A 21,561-nucleotide genomic window follows, 5' to 3' on the forward strand; every position below is an offset into this window, starting at 1 on the left:
ACTTAGCGAGTATTTCCTAGCCTCAGTTTCCCCCATGACCTCTGGAATGGCTTCGTGCCATTGGTCAAGGCCGGGGGGTCAATGCCCCGCCTCTCCTGGGCGGCCTCTGCCCCGGTCAGCCCAGCCGCTCCTCCCCTTAGCTCCCGCCCCGCTCCCACGGTCCCAGAGGTGGGCGGGAGGGCCCTGGATGACGGTGGCAGAACCCCGGGCCGACTCGCCCTCGCCCCCGCCCCGGGCCCGGGCTTCCCCAGCCGAGTCCCCGCTGGGGAGTCGCCTGAGCCGCGATGCGCCAAGCGCTACGCGCCCGGAGACCTCCACCAGGGCGTCCCCAGCTCTTGAGCTCATTCTGGCTCCCGGGGAGGGGGAGGGGGGGCAACCAGGGAGCAGCGAGCAACGACCCGGAAACGCCATATAAGGAGCAGGAAGGATCCCCCGCCGGAACAACCCTTATTTGGGCAGCGCCTTATTTGGAACGGCCAGATATGGCCCGGCCGCTTCCGGCTCCGGGAGGAGGGAAGAAGGCGGAGGGAAGAGGCGGGGGCAAGGCTGGGAACTCCGAGGCAGCCTGAGTCCGGGAGTCCCCAGCTGAGGCTTGAGTCCTAAGCTTTCTCGAAGCCTAGACGCCCAGGGTCCAGGAGTCCGCGCAGGGGCCGGGGTGAGGGATGGCGGTGCCCACAGCTCTAGGATAGGGGGCTTCACGTCACTCTGGGTCCTCCCGGCCGGTCTTGCCATATTAGGGCTTCCTGCTTCCCTTATATGGCCATGTACGTCACGACGGAGGCGGGCCCATGGCGTTCCAGACCCTTCAAATAGAAGCGGATCTGGGGAGTCGCGAGAGATCCCAGCGCGCAGAACTTGGGGAGCCGCCGCCGCCGCCTGCTGCCATCGCCGCCAGCTTCCGCCGCCGCAGGACCGGCCCCTGCCCCAGCCTCGGTAGCAGCGCCGCGTCCACACCCGCTGGCTGCGAGGGCGAGCCTAGAGGCCCCACCTGCTCCCGCCACAGTGTGCCCTGCGTCCCGCATGTGACCCGGCCAGGCCCCCGAGAGTGTGTCCCCCGCAGCCACGGCTCCGGGCTGCGCCCACCCGCCCCAACACCAGCTCTCCAGCCTGCCCGTCCGGGATGGCCGCAGCCAAGGCCGAGATGCAGCTGATGTCTCCGCTGCAGATCTCCGACCCGTTCGGCTCCTTTCCTCACTCGCCCACCATGGACAACTACCCTAAGCTGGAGGAGATGATGCTGCTGAGCAACGGGGCTCCCCAGTTTCTCGGTGCTGCCGGGGCCTCAGAGGGCAGCGGCGGTAACAGCAGCAGCAGCAGCGGGGGCGGTGGAGGTGGAGGGGGCGGCAGCAGCGCCAGCAGCAACAGCGCCTTCAACCCTCAGGGGGAGGCAGGCGAGCAGCCCTACGAGCACCTGACCGCAGGTAAGCGGTGGCCAACGCCGAGGATTAGCTCCTTCGCCACCATCCTGGCATCCAATCCTTCCCCACAGCCTTGCAGCGCCCCCTTCACCGCAGCAGTGCTCCTGGACCTCAGGGATGCAAGTGGGGTTTCCCTTCCCTTCCTCGCATCCTTAGGGTCATGTGCTAGAGGGATACCTGGGGACACCCACCTCACCCTCACCCTCCTTGTCCCTAGCTGTGCGCAGAAGAGCGAGCTTCTGTTTTGGATGGAGAGCTCGGGCTGCGTGGGTGGGGGGGGGGGGAGGGCTTGTTTTGAGGAGCAGGGCTGCGCCCCCCTTTCTCCAGACATCCTTGCGTTGCTTGCCGCCTGTGCCCAAGGAATGGCCGTGATCCGTGCCCAGGGATGTCCTGGCAGCCCGGGGTAGGGGGCGCGCACTAGCCGCGGCGGAGGGGTTGCTGGCGGGAATCCCTCCGTGGCGCAGCCGCCGCTGCGGAGCGCGGTGAGCTGCAGTGGAGGGGGATTCTCCGTATTTGCGTCAGCTGTTGTTGAAATGGGCTCTGCCGCTGGAGCGGGTCCAGGAACATTGCAATCTGCTGCTATCAATTATTAACCAGCTCAGGAGTCAATGGTAGCCAGCCCGACCTCTTGCCTGGCAGCTCGTGTCCTCATCCTCCAGTGATTGCTCTCCAGTAACCGGGCCTCCTCCCTCTCTCTCTCCTGCCAGAGTCTTTTCCTGATATCTCTCTGAATAACGAGAAGGTTCTGGTGGAGACAAGTTACCCCAGCCAAACCACCCGGCTGCCCCCCATCACCTACACTGGCCGCTTCTCTCTGGAGCCTGCACCCAACAGTGGCAACACCTTGTGGCCTGAGCCCCTCTTCAGCCTGGTCAGCGGCCTCGTGAGCATGACCAACCCACCGGCCACCTCATCTTCAGCACCATCTCCAGCAGCCTCCTCCTCCTCCTCTGCCTCTCAGAGCCCACCCCTGAGCTGTGCAGTACAGTCCAATGACAGCAGCCCCATTTACTCAGCAGCACCCACGTTCCCCACACCTAACACTGACATCTTCCCTGAGCCACAAAGCCAAGCCTTTCCAGGCTCGGCAGGCACCGCGCTCCAGTACCCGCCTCCTGCCTACCCTGCTGCCAAGGGTAGCTTCCAGGTCCCCATGATCCCTGACTATTTGTTTCCACAACAGCAGGGGGACCTGGGCCTGGGCACCCCAGACCAGAAGCCTTTCCAAGGCCTGGAAGGCCGTACCCAGCAGCCTTCACTCACTCCACTGTCTACCATCAAGGCCTTTGCCACACAGTCGGGCTCCCAGGACTTGAAGGCCCTCAACACCACCTACCAGTCCCAGCTCATCAAACCCAGCCGCATGCGCAAGTACCCCAACCGGCCCAGCAAGACGCCCCCCCACGAACGCCCCTATGCCTGCCCTGTGGAGTCCTGTGACCGCCGCTTCTCCCGCTCAGATGAGCTCACCCGCCACATTCGCATCCATACTGGCCAGAAGCCCTTCCAGTGTCGCATCTGCATGCGCAACTTCAGCCGCAGTGACCATCTCACCACCCACATCCGCACACACACAGGCGAGAAGCCCTTCGCCTGCGACATCTGTGGGAGAAAGTTTGCCAGGAGTGATGAACGCAAGAGGCATACCAAGATCCACTTGCGGCAGAAGGACAAAAAGGCAGACAAAGGTGTTGTGGCTTCTTCTGCCACCACCTCCCTCTCTTCCTACCCGTCCCAGGTGGCTACCTCCTACACATCCCCAGTTACTACCTCTTATCCGTCCCCAGCCACCACCTCATATCCATCACCTGTGCCCACCTCCTACTCCTCTCCTGGTTCCTCAACCTACCCATCCCCTGTGCACAGTGGCTTCCCCTCACCCTCAGTGGCTACCACATACTCCTCCGTTCCCCCTGCTTTCCCAGCCCAAGTCAGCAGCTTCCCTTCTTCGGCTGTCACCAACTCCTTCAGCGCCTCAACAGGGCTTTCGGACATGACAACAACCTTTTCTCCCAGGACAATTGAAATTTGCTAAAGGGAAAGGGGGAAAAAAGGAAAAGGGAGAAAAAGAAACACAAGAGACTTAGGACAGCAGGAGGAGATGGCCACAGGAGGGGGTTCCTCTTAGGTGAGATGGAGGTTCTCAGAGCCAAACCCTCCCCCTCTACTCTACTCTAGGGTCGGCGTGGAAGGTCTATTGGCCTGCAATCCTCTCTGCCCACTTGCCCTTCCTCCCCCATCCCTACTCCCTTTGACTTCAGCTGCCTGAAACAGCCATGTCCAAGTTCTTCACCTCTTTCCAAAGAACTTGATTTGCATGGATTTTGGATATATCATTTCAGTATCATCTCCATCGTATGCCTGACCCCCTGGTCCCTTCAATGCTAGAAAATCAAGTTGGCAAAATGCGGTTTGGGCCGTAAGAGCCCAGCCCTGCACCCTTGTACAGTGTCTGTGCCATGGATTTTGTTTTTCTTGGGGTACTCTTGATGTGAAGATAATTTGCATATTCTATTGTATTATTTGGAGTTAGGGCCTCACTTTGGAAAAAAAAAAAAAAGAAAAGCCAAGCAAACCAACAGTGATCCTTTATTTTGTGATGATGCTGTGACGATTAAGTTTGAAGCTTTTTTTGAAACAGCAGTCCTTGATATTAATCAGAGCATGTGTCAGAGTGATGTTCCGTTAACCTTTTTGTAAATATTGCCCGACTGTACTCTCACATGTGACAAAATACGGTTTGGTTTTTCTTCTTTTTTTGGAAAGTGTTTTTTTTTTCATCCTTTTGGTTTAAGGAGTTTCACGTCTTGGTGCCTTTTGTGTGCTGCGCCTTGCTGACAGCTTGACTCATGCCGTAGTGAGGGACGTGCTCACCTCTAGCCTTAAGGGGGGCAGGGAGTGATGATTCGGGGGAGGCTTTGGGAGCAAAATAAGGAAGAGGGCTGAGCTGAGCCTCAGTTCTCCAGAATGTAAGAAAACAAAATCTAAAACAAAATCTGAACTCTCAAAAGTCTATTTTTTTAACTGAAAATGTAAATTTATAAATATATTCAGGAGTTGGAATGTTGTAGTTACCTACTGAGTAGGCGGCGATTTTTGTATGTTATGAACATGCAGTTCATTATTTTGTGGTTTTATTTTACTTTGTACTTGTGTTTGCTTAAACAAAGTGACTGTTTGGCTTATAAACACATTGAATGCGCTTTATTGCCCATGGGATATGTGGTGTATATCCTTCAGAAAAATTAAAAGGAAAATAAAATAGTTGTGGTTGGGTGCGTGTTTCCTGGGGTGGGAGAGGGGGCGGCCCTTTTGTAGCCATCTTTATCGAGGGCTTTGAAGGGCTTTTACAGAGACAGGGAGATTCCTTTCTTGTTTTTTAAGATTTTATTTTTAAGTAATCTCTACACCCAACATGGGGCTTGAACTCACAACACTGAGATCAAGAGTCACATGCTCTGCAGACTGAGCCAGCCAGGCTCCCTGGAGACAGGGAAATTCCAGTCAAAGCCGTGCCCGCTGTGTGTCACTGGAGTGAATTCTTTGAGAACTGTGTGTGGGTCTCTTGATACTGGGCCTCTTCCTTAGTCTAGCAGACTGGAACCTTAACTTGGTTAATTAAAGCTGAAGAAGGCTACAGGTAGAAATGGAACATGAAGGGCACCTGGGTGGCTCATTCGGTTGAGCGTCCGACCAGACTTCGGCTCAGGTCATGATCTGTTGGTTCTTGAGTTCAAGCCCTGTGTCGGGCTCTGTGCTGACAGCTCAGAGCCTGGAGCTTGGCAGATTCTGTGTCTCCCTCTCTCTCTGCCCGTCCACTGCTCATGCTTTGTCTTTCTCTGTCTCTCTCTCTCTCTTAAAAATAAATAAACATTAAAGAAAAAGCAAAAAACAAAAAAATAAAAAGTGGAACATGAGTGCCCAGAAGCAGTGCTATTCTCCTGGCCGCAAATGTTTGGCCGACCCTGCCCCCTATCTCTACCCAGGGTTGGGGAAAGCTATGTTCTTGAGAGTTCCTGCCATATATACTTGGGGGAGATAAAGGGTGGGCCTGAGGGCTTTGGGAAGTAGTAACAAGGCTGGAGCTGACTCAGCCTCTCTTTCCCATTCTCCACGTCCCCTGAAACCTGAGGGTATCGAAGAAGCCTAGAAGAGGCGGGGGCCAGTTCTCAAGCCAAGAATCCTTCCAGGAAGAAATCTAACTACTTGCCAGCTGGAGCTGCGATCCTTGGCAGCTTCTGGGAACACAAGGCAGAGTGGGCAGGAGGCTGGCCTGGTATTTAAGGTTCCCATCCAGACCAAGTCTGTTCCCATTGTGTAGGAGGCCTGAGGTTCTAGGTTCCCTAGCCCCAGCTCCCTGATGGTGCACACTCATGGCTGGAGCAATTCTTATGGGTTTATTAGCATCTTCTGCTCTGTGAGAGGCCTTGAGCTGGTCACAACAATGTAGACTGTTGAGGACACGGATATGTAGGCCAAAAATTATAACATGGTGTTATATAATATGGACAAGCATGGGGCTCTCTGAGAGCAAGGAGAAGGACACCCAACCCCCACAGGAGCTTAGGAAAGGTGGAAAAATTGAGTTGGGAAGGCTAAGAGTCAACTCAATTGACTTACTTTTTATGTGTGAGCTAGGGAGGGTGTTGGTGAGTTTTTACCTGGGAGAATGAATGAATGGGTAGATTACTGAATGCAAGCACTACCTTCAGCCCTGATTTGAGTCTTCTGTAAATGGGTCAGACACTACCAACCATTGGTCATTTGGGTACAATAGATTTGATGTCCTGGAATTCCCAAGCCTTGGATCCTGTCAACTTCTGATCCTCCCAGTCAGGAACAATGAAGTATATTCTATACCCAGTGTGGTTATCAGCCTTTGAGTGAGGGTAAGGTCTAACCTGCCTCCTCCATTCCTTCTCCCTCTGAGGGTCTCCCACACTACTTCTGAAGCCAGGGAAATTCCAGAAGTCTCCTGGCATTAGTCCAATTCTTTCTCTTCTATTCTAGCCCTCAGCCACCAACACTGTTGATCTCTGCCCTTTCCCCTGATACCACACTGCTCAGTCTAGAGCAGGAGCAACCAAGCCACCTTCTCCAGCTAAGGTCACATCCCCATGAGTGTTCTGGCAAAGTTGCCAGGTCCTGATGGGACAGTATTTGCATTGACACACCTTTTCCCAGCCCCACCTTCCCTTCCCCATCTCACTCTGGCCCCAGAAACACAAGTCTATGCCTGTAACACAGTCTTAATAATTTCTCACCACAGACTACCAAGGCAAGGGTGGGCATGGCAGGACATGGCAAGAATAAAATATGTAAGAAGGAGCAAAGAAACTCTGTTCCTTTAAAGCAGAAAATCTTCTATGTTATTACAATGCATTAGAATCATATTCCCAAGCCCCATTCCCAGAGCATCTGATTCTTGAGGTCAGGGTGGGGGCCTGGACCTGGTCTTGACAACAAGCACGCCAGGCAACTCTGATGTAGAGGGTTTGTAGAGAAATTCTGCCAATATTGCCAGCTAATTTTTATTAGTCCTGTTACCAGGGTTCCTTTGGATTCTGTCACTTGAAACTCAAGTTTCTCTGCATAGCTGAAATAGGGCAAGACTAAAAAATTGCCCCATTTTATAGTCCTATAGTATTAAAAAAAAAAAAAAAAGGGAAGTATTTTAACTCCTGCTTCTGTGAGGGAAATCTGAAACCAAGGGCACAGGGTGGTGCTGATAAAAGCTCTATCATCATAAAGGCTGAGGTTTAGGAAGGGACCCAGATAGTGTTGAACAATTGATTGCTACCTGGGGACATTGTCTAGGGCTTCAAGGATGTTGAGGACAGAGGAGTGGGGTGGAAGAAGAGAAGGGGCAGGGAAAACTTGGCCAGCAAAGGATAGGTTTAGATTCTGAATTTTAAAAAGAACCTGGTTTTAAGGACCCTTGGCCCTTCTTTCTAGAACCTGAGAGGTACTCTTTTCTCTTGAATTTCAGGAATGTTGAGTCTATGAGGCTTTCCATTTGGAAAGATTCTAAGCACTCAGGCCGAGTTTAGCCTGGTTGTCAGGCTGAGTTTGAGGTGTGCTTCCTTCTACCTACCCCCCTCTTGGAACCTCCAACTCTAGGAAGCAGGTATGGGTACTAGAGGGTTAGAGGTAGTTCCTGCAATGTCCCTCTCACTCCCTATCCCTGCTGTTTTCCCTGGTTCAGCCACACTTAGTGTAGTTTGAAAGGCAAGGAGTAAGCAGAGCAAGATCTCAGTGGTCCTAAAGGACCAATGAGGCCGAGTCTAAAAGAATCAGGCACTGAACAAACAAGGTTTCAACATTTTATCTGTTAGCGTCCAGGTGCTATTAAGATTTTTGCCCCCAAATAGCAAATCTAGCCCTTCACTGCAGTGAATTTTCTTTCTATCTCCCTTTTCCCATTACTAGAACCTAGGAAAGCCTTTTGAGACAAAGCTTACTTGAGAAATTCTCCTTGGTCAAGTTGGCAGCTCAGCTTCTCAGTTGTAAGTAAATCTATTTCATTTCCTTTTTTGGGGAGCTATCTCAGACAAGCCTATTCTCCTCAGTGCTTAGGTTATTTATTATTATAGCTTTTTTGAGTACAACTGATATACAATAAACTGTACCATTTGATGAAGTCTTGATGTATGTGTTCGCAGGTGAAACCATAACCGCAATTAAGATAATGAACATATCAGGGGTGCCTGCCTGGCTCAGTTGGAAGAGCATGAGGCTCTTGATCTTGGGGTCATGAGCTCAAGCCCCATGTTGTGTATAGAGATTATTTAAATAAATAAATACTTAAGAAAAAAAGATAATGAACACATCCATCACCTGCAAAACTTTCCTTGTGCCCCTTGGAAATGTTTCCTTCTTCCATCCCTGTCCCCAGGCATCCACTGATCTGCTTTCTTTTGCTGTGTAGATCAGTTTGCATTTTCTGGAGTTTCATAGAAATTCACTAATTCTGTATTTACTCATTTGGGTCTTGTTCTTTAACCTAGCATTATTATTTTGCGATTCATCCATGTTATTGCTTACATAAATAGTTCACTCCTTTTTATTGCTGAGTGGTATTTCGCTCTATGGCTATAGCATAATTTGTTCACCCTTTCACCTGCGGATGGACATTGGGGTTGGTTCCCTCTGGGGCTATTATAAACAAAGCTGCTATGAACACCTGAGTACAAGTCTTTGTGTGGATGTGATCCCATTTACTCCACAGCCCCTGTTCTGACTCCTTCTTCCCACCATGTCCCCATTTACTCACCTCCCTCTTACTAGAAGCAATAATCCCCCACCTTCCCCCACACTCACATAGTGAAGGCCCAGCCTTCTAAAAGAACTGCTTCATTTAATCTTTCCTCACGTAAACAGAGCCAGCCCTTCATCATTTTTATTGCCCTACTTCAAACTCCCTCTCATTCATTTATACCTTCTGGTAATGAGATGTCTGGGGCTAAGCAACGTATCCTGTTGCTATTTATTCAGCTTAGCAAAAATACATGAGTCCTTGGTGATACTTCTCTAAGGTACCTGGTAGAGGGTGGGCTATGTATCGATGAGGCACTTCTACCTCATAAGGAGGAAGGAGCTAAGCTCAAATGGTGTGGGAAGCTGCCCTAGGGTACTAGTCCTTTGAGGTTATCTGTCCATGTTATTACTATATCCTATGGGCTCTTCCCTGGGTGGGTTTTCTGAAACACAGGCCCCACTCACTCACTAGTTGTCAAAAACACTATCCTACCAAATTCCCACTTCTCAATTCTGAGGTAATGTAACTATAGCTTCTCTTTTTCTCTTCTTTGGGCCTAGGGAGCCTAGAACTGAGGAGCAGCCTGAGAGTGGAAAGGGCAGCTAAGGCTCTGTGTTCTCAACTCTGATAAATTGGCACTTGTTGCCTTCTGGGGTATGAGTTGGGGTTGGGGTAAGGAGAGATGGCTTTACTTATTTTAGAAAATTATCTTGGGATGCCTGTGTGGCTTAGTCGGTTAAGCATCAGACTTCAGCTCAGGTCATGATCTCATGAACCCGGAGATCATGACCTGAGCCAAACATTTAACCGACTGAGCCACCCAGGAGCCCCAAGCAACCAACTCTTGATTTCACTTCAGGTCTCAACATCGTGAAATCAAGCCCCAAGTCAGGATCTGCATTGACAGCACGGAGCCTGCTTAGGATTCTCTGTCTCCCTCTCTCTCTGTCCCTCCCCTGCTTACACTCACAGTCCACTCTCAAAATAAGTAAATAAACTTAAAAAAGAAAAAAAACTAAAGACTATCATTTAAAAAAATATCTTTTTTAAGGGCGCCTGGGTGGCTCAGTCGGTTAAGCATCCAACTTTGGCTCAGGTCATGATCTCACAGTTTGTGAGTTTGTGAGTTTGAGCCCCATGTCTGGCTGTATGCTTACAGCTCGGAGCCTGGAGCCTGCTTCAGATTCTGTGTCTCCCTCTCTCTCTGCCCCTCCCCCACGCTCTCTCTCTCTCTCTCTCAAAAATAAACATTAAAAAAATTAAAAAAAAATCTTTTCTTTCCCTGTCTTTGAGTGCCCATTCTCCAGGTGGGCTTTGCAGTGTTAATTCTACCCTACAGATCTGTCCTCCATCCTTATGGGTATACATCTTGGGTTCTCTCTCCTGCCACCTGCCTTGGCCTGTGCTCTGACAAGATCCTCTGCTCGGAGGACACAGCCCTCTAAGATTGTGGTGCTGATTTGCAAGCTGGAGGCCTAAGAGCAGGCCTTACGGTAGTGGGGGTGGAGGTCTTCCTAAGACTTGCACTTAGGGACTCATTTTGAAGGAAGGGACTTTAAAAATCTGAGGAGGCAAATACATGGAAATGAGTTTCTGCTGGAGTGTCTTGTCCCATCTCTGTGACCCAGGTAAATCAGTCTGCCCACCTGGGTTAGAGTGCCTCCTCATTTCCCAAACAAACCTGGAAGTCGAGTTGCCACAGAACCACCCACAGTGGGTGTGCTCCTTAGAGAAAATGATTTTAGCCTTCTCTGAAACTCTTTTCTCCTTAGAACCAACTTCTCACCCTAGAATCTTTTCAGATCCAATAACCAGACTTCTGAGAACCAAACTGTACTTCATTTATTCAACAAATTGGTGAAACATCTACTAATGCTACCTGGGAGCATCTCCCAGGGGTCTGAGAGAAAGAGAAACAAATCCATCCCAGCCTGCCAATCACCTGTGACTCTCTTTAGAACCAATTTTGGGTTTCCTCAAACTGGCTTCTCAGACATAGTGAATAACCTCCAGCTTTCTTATCAGAACCAATTTTCAGTCATCTCAACACCAATTGTTCATCTCAAACTGTGTTCTCAGAACCACCTCTTCACTATTCTCAGGTCCACCTGACTTAATAATCCTTCCCAAATCAGTGATGAGGCTAGCAGTACCTTGGTGAGTGTTCCCAATCTTCTATGAATGATATAAACACAACTTTATGATTGCCCCCAAGTCTCTATAAAACAGAAACCCTGAAGTGGTAACTGCTTCCAGTCCTATTTCAGCAGCTTCAGAATTTCGTTCCCTCAGATTTGTGATGACTCCCCGGAATTATCTCCTCAGAACCATATTTCTTTCTCTTCAAAGCCAGATTTCATTTTTGGCTAATGAGACTGCCAAGGTCCTTAGAATTTTCTTCTCAGAAGCATGTTGGTTCTATCCAGAAACACTTTTTTCAACGTCCTCAGACCCAACTGTCAGGCTTCATAAAGCTGTTCTTTTTAAGTTATTCACCCATGTACCACTGTCTTACGGGAAAATGTATATTTTCTTCTTTTTAAAATAAAACAAATTTTCTTCCTGATTACAAATATACTCATTGTGAGGAATACAGAAAGTCTTACCTTTTTCACTTTGAGCACGAAACTCACACACTGGTGGAAGGAAGATAAACTGGTATAAGCTGTCCCGAGGGCAATTCAACAATGTGCACCAATAGCCTTAGAAAAGTTCATGCCCTCTGACCTAGCAATTCTTCCAGGAGTGCTGTTAATTACAGTATTTTTGGTAATGGAGAAAAACTGGGAACAACATAAATGGCCAAGAGATGATGGCTGAAATAAATTGTTATCTGATGGGCTATCATTATAAATCATGTTCTAAAATAATTATTAACCTGAAAAAATGCCTACAATATAATTTTAAGTGGTAAAATAATGTATAAAACTTTATATGGCATGATTTCAATTTTATAAAATATACACATGTGCACACACATACATCAAACGTTAATGGTTGTTACTTCTTTGTAAGTTTATTTATTTATTTTTGAGAGAGAGGGAGAGAGACCGCACAAGAGAGGGAGAGGCAGAGAGAGGGAGAGAGAGAATCCTAAGCAGGTTCCCTGCTGTCAGAGAGGAGGCTCAAAACAAACTGTGAAATCATGACCTGAATTGAAAGCAAGAGTCAAATGCTTGACCAAATGAGCCACCCAGGTGCCCCAATTCTGATGGGTTTATGGAAACTTTTTATTTCATTTTTATACTTTTCCTTATTTTTCAAGTAAGTAGGTATTTTTTTAAGTTCATTTATTTGTTGAGAAAGAGACAGAGAGAGCAGAGGAGGGGCAGAGATAGAATCCCAAGCAGGCTTCACGCTGTCAGCACAGAGCCCGATGTAGGGCTAAGTCTCATGAACTGTGAGATCATGACCTGAGCCAAAATCAAGAGTTGGATTCTTTTTTTTTTTTTTTAATTTTTTTTTAACATTTATTTATTTTTGAGACAGAGAGAGAGCATGAACAGGGAGGGTCAGAGAAAGAGGGAGACACAGCATCCGAAACAGGCTCCAGGCTCTGAGCTGTCAGCACAGAGCCCGACGCGGGGCTCAAACCCACGGACCGTGAGATCATGACCTGAGCCGAAGTCGGACGCTTAACCGACTGAGCTATCCAGGCGCCCCAAGAGTTGGATTCTTAATTGACTGAGCCACCCAGGTGCTTCTGAGCAGAAGAAAATCATTCTAGGGGTGCCTGACTGGCTCCGTCAATAGAACTTGAGACTCCTGATCTCAGGATCATGAGTTCAAGCCCCATCTTGGTCATACAGCTTGCTTAAAAAACAAAACAAAACAAAACAAAATATTGTATGCCTTAAACTTTCACAGTGTTATATATATATATCAATTGCATCTTAAGAAAGCTGGTAAAAATGTAAAAAAGACGGGCACCTAGCTGGTTCAGTACGTAGAGCCATACATCTCTTGATTTCTGAGTTGTGAGTTCAAGCCCCATGTTGGGTGTAGAGATTACTTAAAAATAAAATCTTTGAAAAAAAGGGAAAAAAGGAAAATCATTGCATTTATGAAAGAAAATGAAAAAAATAAGACTAAAAAAATAATTATTTTTTAGAATCTGGTGTGATGTACAGGTCTTCATGAAGGTCCTCTGATAGAGTATTCTCTCCCCCTGCAGTGATCTGCCCCTTCATTTGTAAGGTGTTAACGAAGAGTGCTAAAGAAAAAAGAAAGATTTTCTAGAGATTTAGGGCTCTAGGTCCTTTACTATGTGGACATAAGTTGGCTGTTTCCCTGTAGGTGGGTCATCTATTGGGACTGACAGGATGGAAATACCAGAGAGCTGCTACTGGCTTCTAAATTTGAGGGATGTAGGTTTTTTAAAAATCAGGAATGGTTGTGATTTTATTAACTCTCTGAGCTCTCTCAACTATGTCTTAGAGAACTCTTGAGATCTTAACCCACCATTGAATATCTCTACCCCCATTTCTTCCCCCCCTTTTTTTAAATTTTATTTTTTATTTTTTAAAATTGACATCCAAATTAGTTAGCATCTAGTGGAACAATGATTTCAGGAGTAGATTCCTTAGTGCCCCTTGCCCATTTAGCCCATCCCCCCTCCCACAACCTCTCCAGTAACCTTCAGTTTGTTCTCCATATTTATGGGTCTCTTCTGGTTTGTCCCCCTCCCTGTTTTTGTGTTATTTTTGTTTCCCTTCCCTTATGTTCATCTGTTTTGTCTCCTAAAGTCCTCATATGAGTGAAGTCGTATGATTTTTGTCTTTCTCTGACTGACTAATTTCACTTAGCATAATACCCTCCAGTTCCATCCACGTAGTTGCAAATGGCAAGATTTCATTCTTTTTGATTGCCAAGTAATACTCCATTGTATATATATACCACATCTTCTTTATCCATTTATCCATCGATGGACATTTGGGCTCTTTCCATACTTTGGCCATTGTTGATAGTGCTGCTATAAACATGAGGGTGCATGTGTCCCATCGAAACAGCACACCTGTATCCCATGAATAAATGCTTAGTAGTGCAATTGCTGGGTCGTAGGGTAGTTCTATTTTTAGTTTTTTGAGGAACCTCCATACTGTTTTCCAGAGTGGCTGTACCAGCTTGCATTCCCACCAACAATGCAAAAGAGATCCTCTTTATCCGCATCCTCACCAGCAACTGTTGTTGCTTGAGTTGTTAATGTTAGCCATTCTGACAGGTGTATTTCCCCCCTTTTTTTTTTTGAGGGAGTGAGAGAGAAAGAGGGAGAAAATCTCAAGCAGGCCCCACCCTCAGTGTGGAGCTTCATGCAGGGCTCGATCCCACAACCCTGGGATCATGACCTGAGCCAAAATCAAGAGCCAGAGGCACAACCAACTGAGCTACCCAAGGGCCCATTCCCACTTCTAATATACAATTCATGCATACCACTAAGCTCAGAGCCTTTCTCTTAAATTTCTTTCTTCTACTTATTACTGAGTTGATATTAACCAGGTGATCTTGTTAGTTATTCTTGGATCAGACTGCTTGCTTTGTTGTGTCCTAACTTAGTAGCCACATAAAGGGACAAGTGCAGGTCTGGGTAACTGGGCTATCCAAAGTCTATGCTGCTCCTTCACCCCCCGTCTGTTGTCCAAAAAACATTTATCAAATACCTACTTTATGTCAGACCCTGAACATGTAGAGATAAACAATATAGAGTCTGGGGCAGCACAGAGTTGGGTGTGGGGGAGATTTAAACATAAATAATACCTTACAGTGTGATGTATCAGAAGCACGTACAGAACAGGGAATGGCTAATTCTGTCGAAGAGAAGGAGACATGTGTAAAGGGTGTGAAAGAAAGTTTGGGAGTTCACAGAAGGATTTGCAGGCAAGGATTTAAAGGCAAGGGAGTCAGTATGTTCAGAAACCAGTGAATTACTGGCGGCCAGGAATCAAGGAGAGGAGGGTGAGGAAACAAGGCTGGAAAGGCAGGTCAGGACCAGATTTGGAAGCCTGTACTTTTCCTAGAGGCAACAAGGAGTCAGGTGTTGTTAGAAGGAAGATCAACAACTTAGTATGACTGTGTTTCTTGGTGTATGAAAGGCTATACCACTTCCTGGCTCCTTGGGAGGGTCCTGGTGCCCTTGCAATTTAGTTATTGCAATAATAACAGTAGTGATTACAATAATTTGGGCTGGTCACTTCAGATTGTGCATATGTTCTTTAATTTCAGCTTTTAATAAAGTAGGAGTCATCTCAAATTCAACTATTCGATCTCAGCCCATTTTCCTTCAAAGAAGATAGACTTTCTAAATATACTCCAATTTAATGGATAATCCAAACCTCATATATATTTTTTAAGATTTTATTTCTTAAAGCAATCTCTACACCCAGTATGGGGCTGGAAATCACAACCCCCAAAGAGTTGTATGCTCTACCGAGTGAGCCAGCCAGGTGCCCCGTAAGTCTCATATTTTTTAAGTTTTTAAACATTCACAAAAGTAGGAGAGAATAGTGTAATAAACCTCTCTGTATCTATCAAGTAGTTCAACAACTGTCATTTCACAGATGGTCTAGTTTTGTCTCTACCACCCTCCTCTACCAGCACACACTGGATTGTTTTGAAGCAAATTCTGGACATTATATAATTTCATGTGTAAATACTTTAGTGTATTTAGTATATATATATATATATATATATATATATATACACACACACACACACACACACACACACATATATATATGTATATATATACGTATATATATATACATATATATATACACATATATATGTATGTATATATACATGTATATATATATTTAAGTTCATTTATTTATTTTTGAGAGAGAGAGCACATGTGAGCAGAGGAGGGGCAGAGAGAGAGAGGGAGAGAGTGAATGCCAAGCAGGCTCCCAATGCGGGGCTCAGTCCCATGAACCATGAGATCATGACCTGAGCCAAAATCAAGAGTTGGACACTTAACTGAGCTACCCTGGTGCCCCACTTAGCATAATGTTTTTAAGGTTCATTCCTGTTACACTATTCATCAATACTTCATATCTGTTTTTTGGCTGAATAATATTCCATTGTATGAATATACCACATTTTTGTTTATTGATTCATCAGTGGGTGGACGTTTGGATTGTTTCCACTTTTGCCTATTACAAATAATGCTAATGCTATGAACATTATGTACAGATTTCTATGTGAATATGTTTTTAATTCTCTTGGGTGGTCTCTTTTTGTGATGTTAAAAGTAATTGGTGGGCTTAAGTATTATTGGTATTATAAAGTTCCTTCATTCTTTGACCCAATAGAATCCCTGATGATTGATGATCCTTGTCTAAATCCTTACCCCACAGAGGTTACAAAATGGTGATTTTATTATTCTGTCATTCCATTTGCACTTATTAGCCAAAATTTGACAATAAAGACTTTAGACTAAATCAAGTTGTTAAGGGTTCCTTGGCTAGTTCAGTCAGTAGACCATACAACTCTTGATCTCGGGGTTATGAGTTTGAGCCTCGCATTGGGGTAGAATTTTATTAATTAAAAAAATTTTTTTTAATCTTTATTTATTTTGAGAAAGAGAGACGGAGTGTGAGCAGGGGAGGAGCTGAGGGGAGGGAGACACAGAATCAGAAGCAGGCTCCAGGCCCTGAGCTGTCAGCTCAGAGCCCAAACCAACGAACCGTGAGATCACAACCTGAGCCAAAGCCGAACGCCCAACCGACTGAGCCTCCCAGGCACCCCTAGAATTTTATTAATTAAAAAAAAAAACAAAAACATAGCTGTTAAAAAAAAAAAAGGTCAGGATAAATACTTGCCTGTTTTCTTTCTTTTATCAAATAATGATATTTTATAATTTCCTGTATGGAATCTTAGTAATTTCTGGATCCCTACATGGTCAAGTCTCTAGGTGGAGTTAGAAATAAAGAATTATAATCCTGGGGGCGCCTGAGTGGCTGGTTGGTTGAGGGTCTGACTTCGGATCAGGTCATGATCTCGCGGTTCATGGGTCTGAGCACTGCATCAAGCTCTAGGGTGACAGCTTGGAGCCTGGAGCCTGCTTGGGATTCTGTCTTCCTCTCTCTACCCCTCCCCTACTTGTACTCTGTCTCTGTCTCTCTCTCAAAAATAAATAAAACATTAAAAAAAAAGAATTATAGTCCTGGAGCCAGAGAATAAAAATGGTATTTCAATCTCTACTTGAGGAATTACAGGGGATCCATTTAATTCTCCATAGTGACCCTTGATAAAATTCTTCCTAGTTTTCCTTTTGCAACCCATCTCTTTGTCTCCTTCCCTCCCTTGTTCTTTTTTTTTTTTAAGTTTATTTATTTTGAGAGAGAGCGAGAGAGCATAGGCATGCTTGTGCATGAGCTGGGGAGGAGCAGAGAAAGAGGGAGAGAGAGAATGCCAAGCAACTTTCATGCTCAGCATCGAGCCAGACAGGGCTCAATCCCACCGCCTTGAGGTTATGACCTGAGCTAACCTCAAGAGTCAGATACTCAACCGACTGAGCCACCCAGGTGCCCCACCTTGTTCTTTATTATACAGATCAATTTAGCCTCTCTGCCCCAATTTTTCCTTCTCCCAGCCTCTCAGGCTCTACATCTCATTCTCTGTCTCTAACCAGTAATGACCCCCTTCCCTTCCCTAGCATTTACGATTCTACATTTTAAAAGATCCAGGAATTGGTCTGGCAAAGACCAAACTTTATTTATTTACAAATTTTTTTTTTTTTAATGTTCATTATTTTTGAGTGAGAGAGACAGAGCATGAGTGGGGGAGGGGCAAAGAGAGAGGGAGACACAGAAACAGAAGCAGGCTCCAGGTTCTGAGTTGTCAGTACACAGCCTGATGCAGGGCTTGAACACACAAACTATGAGATCATGACCTGAGCTAAAGTCTGACGTTTAACCAACTGAGCCACCCAGGTGCCCAAGATCCAACTCTTTAAACTAGAAAGTGGGATAGGATTCTAAACTGTAAAACATTTCGTGGATGGGCAAGAGGAGAGAAAAAAATGGAGGAACATTCATACTAATAAGTCTTATTATCTTCATGTGTATTTTCTGCAGTGAACATGCATAAAAAAGACATAAATGGAATAAAAAATACATAAAAAATATTTTAAACATAAAAGAGATGATAGGGAAGGAAATGAGTACTATACTTTCTCACTTTCCAGTTCCCCTTCCTCTCTAGATAGACTGCTGCATCCTTGACATTCCAGGGAAAGTGAAGTGGAACCTTTTCTCTGACTCAGGATTTCAAGTGTTTCCCACTCCCACAGCCCTGCAGCATGGGTGGAAGTGGTGGAGTTGGCTCCTGTAACAGGCAGAGGAGCCTTTGGGAGAGGCCCCAGGGAGCCCGCCTAGCTGGAGAGGCTGCCACTCTGTGGTCTCCCTGATTGATTGCTGGGTTCTCCAGACTCTTCTCCAAAAGGTACCTCCCTTGGGCATTAAGGAGCCCTCCTGAGGGCTGTTCAATTTATGTTTTTTGCATCTCTTCCGGAAATGTCAAGGCGTGGGGAAGGTAGAGAAGCCCTCTCAAGGTTCCTTCTTGCCTTGGGAATCTGGATTGAATGTAATGAGAGCCCTATGACACAGGGCCCATGTTACCCTGGCCCATCTGTCTAGACCCTAGAAATACTCTGGTGGCAAGTCTGAACTAAAGCAAGTGAACATTCTTGGCCAGGTTTTTGCCTGTGTGGCCAGCACTACAGAAATGTAGGTGTGGGCAGATTTTTGTGGTTTCAGCCTATGTGAGAAGGAGCCCTGGAAGATGTGGAGAAGCCTTGGTGTCAGCAAGGCCAAGTAGTCAAGCCCACATGCTCTAGAGTCACACATCAAATTGTAATCCTTTACTCTGCCACTTATATCACTTAGTGATCACAGACAAGATCCCTACTTCTCTGATCCTCAGTTTTCACCTGTAGAAAATGGCCACAATGGTTCCATCTCATTGGTTTGTGGTGAGGATTATATAAGATAATGTCTACAGAGTGCTTGATCCACTCTCATTAATTGGGAGCTATTTTTATTGAGGAGCTCATAAACCTCAGTTTCCTTATCTCCAAAACAGGGATAATGGTGGGATCTACCTGAGGGAAGGGATTCAGATAATAAATAAGGCATGGTCAGCACACTATAAATAAATATTAACTATTAACACTATTAATACTTCCTATGTTGGGGCACCTGGGTGGCTCAGTCAGTTAAGCGTCCGACTCTGGATTTCAGTTCATGTCATGATCTCATGGCACATGGGTTCGAGCCCCACGTCAACTCTATGCTGATAGTGTGGAACCTGTTTGGGATTCTCTGTCCCACCCCCCTCTCTCTGCTCTTCCCTCACTCTTGCTATTTCAACAATAAATAAAATAAACATTAATAAAAATACTTCCTATGTTTTGCTCGAGGTCATTACCTGGTAGTACCCTCCTACTGCTTTCTTCCTCACCCTATTCCAGTTGCCAGTACTCTTCTCATTTTTTTGGACAGAAGACTTGCAGAAAGAAAAATGATACCTATGAAGTAGCACATGAGGAGACCATGAGGAGATCCAGGAGTCTCTCTCCCTCCTGAGACCTGCCTCCTCTTCTTTCCCACCACAGTCAAATCCAGGCTTTCCTACTAATGTCTCTCCTGGGCAAAGCTCTTGCCCAAGGGTTCATTTTAGAGTCTTCCATAATCTCGAGAGGATCAGTATTAATCTTCCCCACCTACAAAATGAGTGACAGCTTGAAGCCAAGTGCTTCCCAGCCGGGGAAAAAAATGGAAGTTTCCTTTTTTTCTGTGTGTCTCTCTCCCCCTCCTTTTTGCGGGGGAGCTGAATGTGCTCACTCTGGAGGGACTGAGGGAAGCCGGGGCTGGCTGTAATGCAATTTTGCCTAGACGAAGCTGGCAGCTGGGAACCACTTTCCCTCAGCTTGCCCTCTGCCGGGGAAACTCCATGACGAGACAAGGCAGCTGGCAGGGGGAAGCCTCAAGTTTGAGGCTGCTGCTGCTGCTGCTGCTGCTGCTGCAATGCCACACAGAGCCACACAGGACCTCGTGGCCATGGAGATTGATGCTAATGCCCATTTTGTTCCTGTGGACCTCATAGAAGGGCAGTGCCTTGGGTTCCTGGGGGAAGGATTTCTCAGTAGCAGGATAGTAAATACAAAGGAACACAAAACCTAGTAAAAAGTGCGAGATTGGGAATCTGAAGACCAGGGTTCAAGTCCTGATGCCACCACTCCATGGCCATGTGATTTTTGGTCAAGTTGCATAAGATCTTTGTTTTTAGTTTTTTCCATTTGTAAAATGTCCTAATACCTCTCTCATAGGGACTGTGGGAAGAATTAGTTGAAATAATGTATGCGAAACTGCAACACAGGAAATGGTTAATAAATATTCATTTATTCCACAGAGGGATTGAGGAGAAAGGAAATCACTGGATTCTGGAGGCTTTCTGGTTTATCAGCTTATTCTACAGAATTAAGCACTGGGCCTCATACCATTTGTTGGGTGCCTGATTTTAGTGAAGATGTGTGTTTACCATTCACTATGAGATGTCGAGAGGCCCCCTAAATATTCTGGGCCTCAGAACTGGTTTCTCTGGGCGGCAGAGGATCAACATGTAGGACAGAAGGAACCTGTTCTTCAGAGATCCAATCAGCGTGTGCCTTAGGCCCTTTGCTGCTCTCCTGAACCAAACCTCCTTTTGTGCCACCAGCACCATGTCCCCATTCTGGAGGAGGCCAGAATGACACAGCTACATGTCACCCAATGATCTACAGTACAGGGAAGGAGCTATGTCCCTGCTGGAATTGAAAAACATCCTTGAGGGCTGCAACTTTTCTAGGGAAGGTTACCATGCCAACAACAGCCTCCTTGCCCAACAAGGATGAAAGGAAACAAGGCCGTGGGTGACACACATCTATTGTGTATGTCCACAAACTTGCCTGGAACCTCTTAGGGTTGCAGCTCAGCAGGATGGGACTTCGACTGAGAGGCAGGAAGATTCAGGTTAGATATAAGTGGGACTCCAGGACAGGGAAAACTGATGAGGGCAGGGCAGGGACAAGGGAGGATTGGGAAATGTATTTCTGAGATTGATACCCATCTCTTGCTGAAATGTGTGGGTGTGGTAGTGACAGGCTGTGGGAGGGTACGGTGTCCTAGATACCAGGTTCTGGCTGTGATGGGAACTTCAACTTCCTAGAAGTTCTTTTGCCCTTGCCAGACTGTCCAGGTCACCTATGCTCTGGGAGTAGGTAGAGAAGAGCAGCAGCAGGGAAGACAGGTTATTTGGGTGGTGGCTGAACTGAGAAAGGGGGGCATTAGGGCCACACACACTTCTGGCAAAGGTATCATATCTTGGCAATAAGGCCCCAGAGATGCCAAAGAAGGGACAGAAGAATGGCCAACTACTCAATCCCTTCATATCTTCTCCCACCTCCCATTTGGGAAAGCGCACCGAGAACTGAGGAACTGACATCAGTTCAGCATTTACTCAATGTCAGGTATGTTATGCACACACAGGCTCCATTTCATTTATCATTACAGCCTTGCAAATCAGAAATTATTTTCTCCATTTTACCTGTGAGGAAATTAAGATTCAGGAAAGGGAAGCACCTTCCCAGCATCAACCAGTTGGTAAGAGAAGCTGGGATTGGAGCCCTCTCGATGTGAACCTCACAGACTCGAAGGGAAAACGCTAGACCTTAAAGTTGCCTTATTTTCTTCTGGAACGGTCTCTTCTGAAGCCGTCAGCTCCCATACAGCCTTTCATTCAGGCTCCCCAGTAGTTGGCGGGGGAGGGGTTTAAGGGACACAGACCGTAGGTGACTGGGAAAACCGTCCCCCCCCCCCCCCCGCCCCCAGCCCTTCAGTTGTTAGGGTG

At 46.6% G+C, this 21,561-nt stretch overlaps 1 protein-coding gene across 1 annotated transcript; it reads left to right on the forward strand.

Annotated features, from left to right (window-relative positions):
- Positions 1 to 807: 807 nt before the first annotated feature.
- Positions 808 to 4,682, forward strand: EGR1 (early growth response 1). Its single transcript, XM_027076586.2, has 2 exons — positions 808 to 1,421; positions 2,126 to 4,682. The coding sequence occupies exons 1-2, from the start codon at positions 1,121 to 1,123 to the stop codon at positions 3,451 to 3,453; spliced, it is 1,629 nt and encodes a 542-aa protein (XP_026932387.1). The 5' UTR covers positions 808 to 1,120; the 3' UTR covers positions 3,454 to 4,682.
- The last annotated feature ends 16,879 nt before the right edge of the window (positions 4,683 to 21,561 follow it).

This window comes from Acinonyx jubatus, chromosome A1 (genome assembly GCF_027475565.1).
Source record: "Acinonyx jubatus isolate Ajub_Pintada_27869175 chromosome A1, VMU_Ajub_asm_v1.0, whole genome shotgun sequence".
Taxonomy (NCBI): domain Eukaryota; kingdom Metazoa; phylum Chordata; class Mammalia; order Carnivora; family Felidae; genus Acinonyx; species Acinonyx jubatus.

What these genes read in the sequence shown, in the direction of transcription:
- EGR1 (XM_027076586.2), top strand. Translation starts at nt 1,121, where the DNA reads ATGGCCGCAGCCAAGGCCGAGATGCAGCTGATGTCTCCGCTGCAGATC. An exon ending in CTACGAGCACCTGACCGCAG is followed by an intron (nt 1,422 to 2,125) that starts GTAAGCGGTGGC and finishes CTCTCCTGCCAG; the next exon opens with AGTCTTTTCCTGATATCTCT.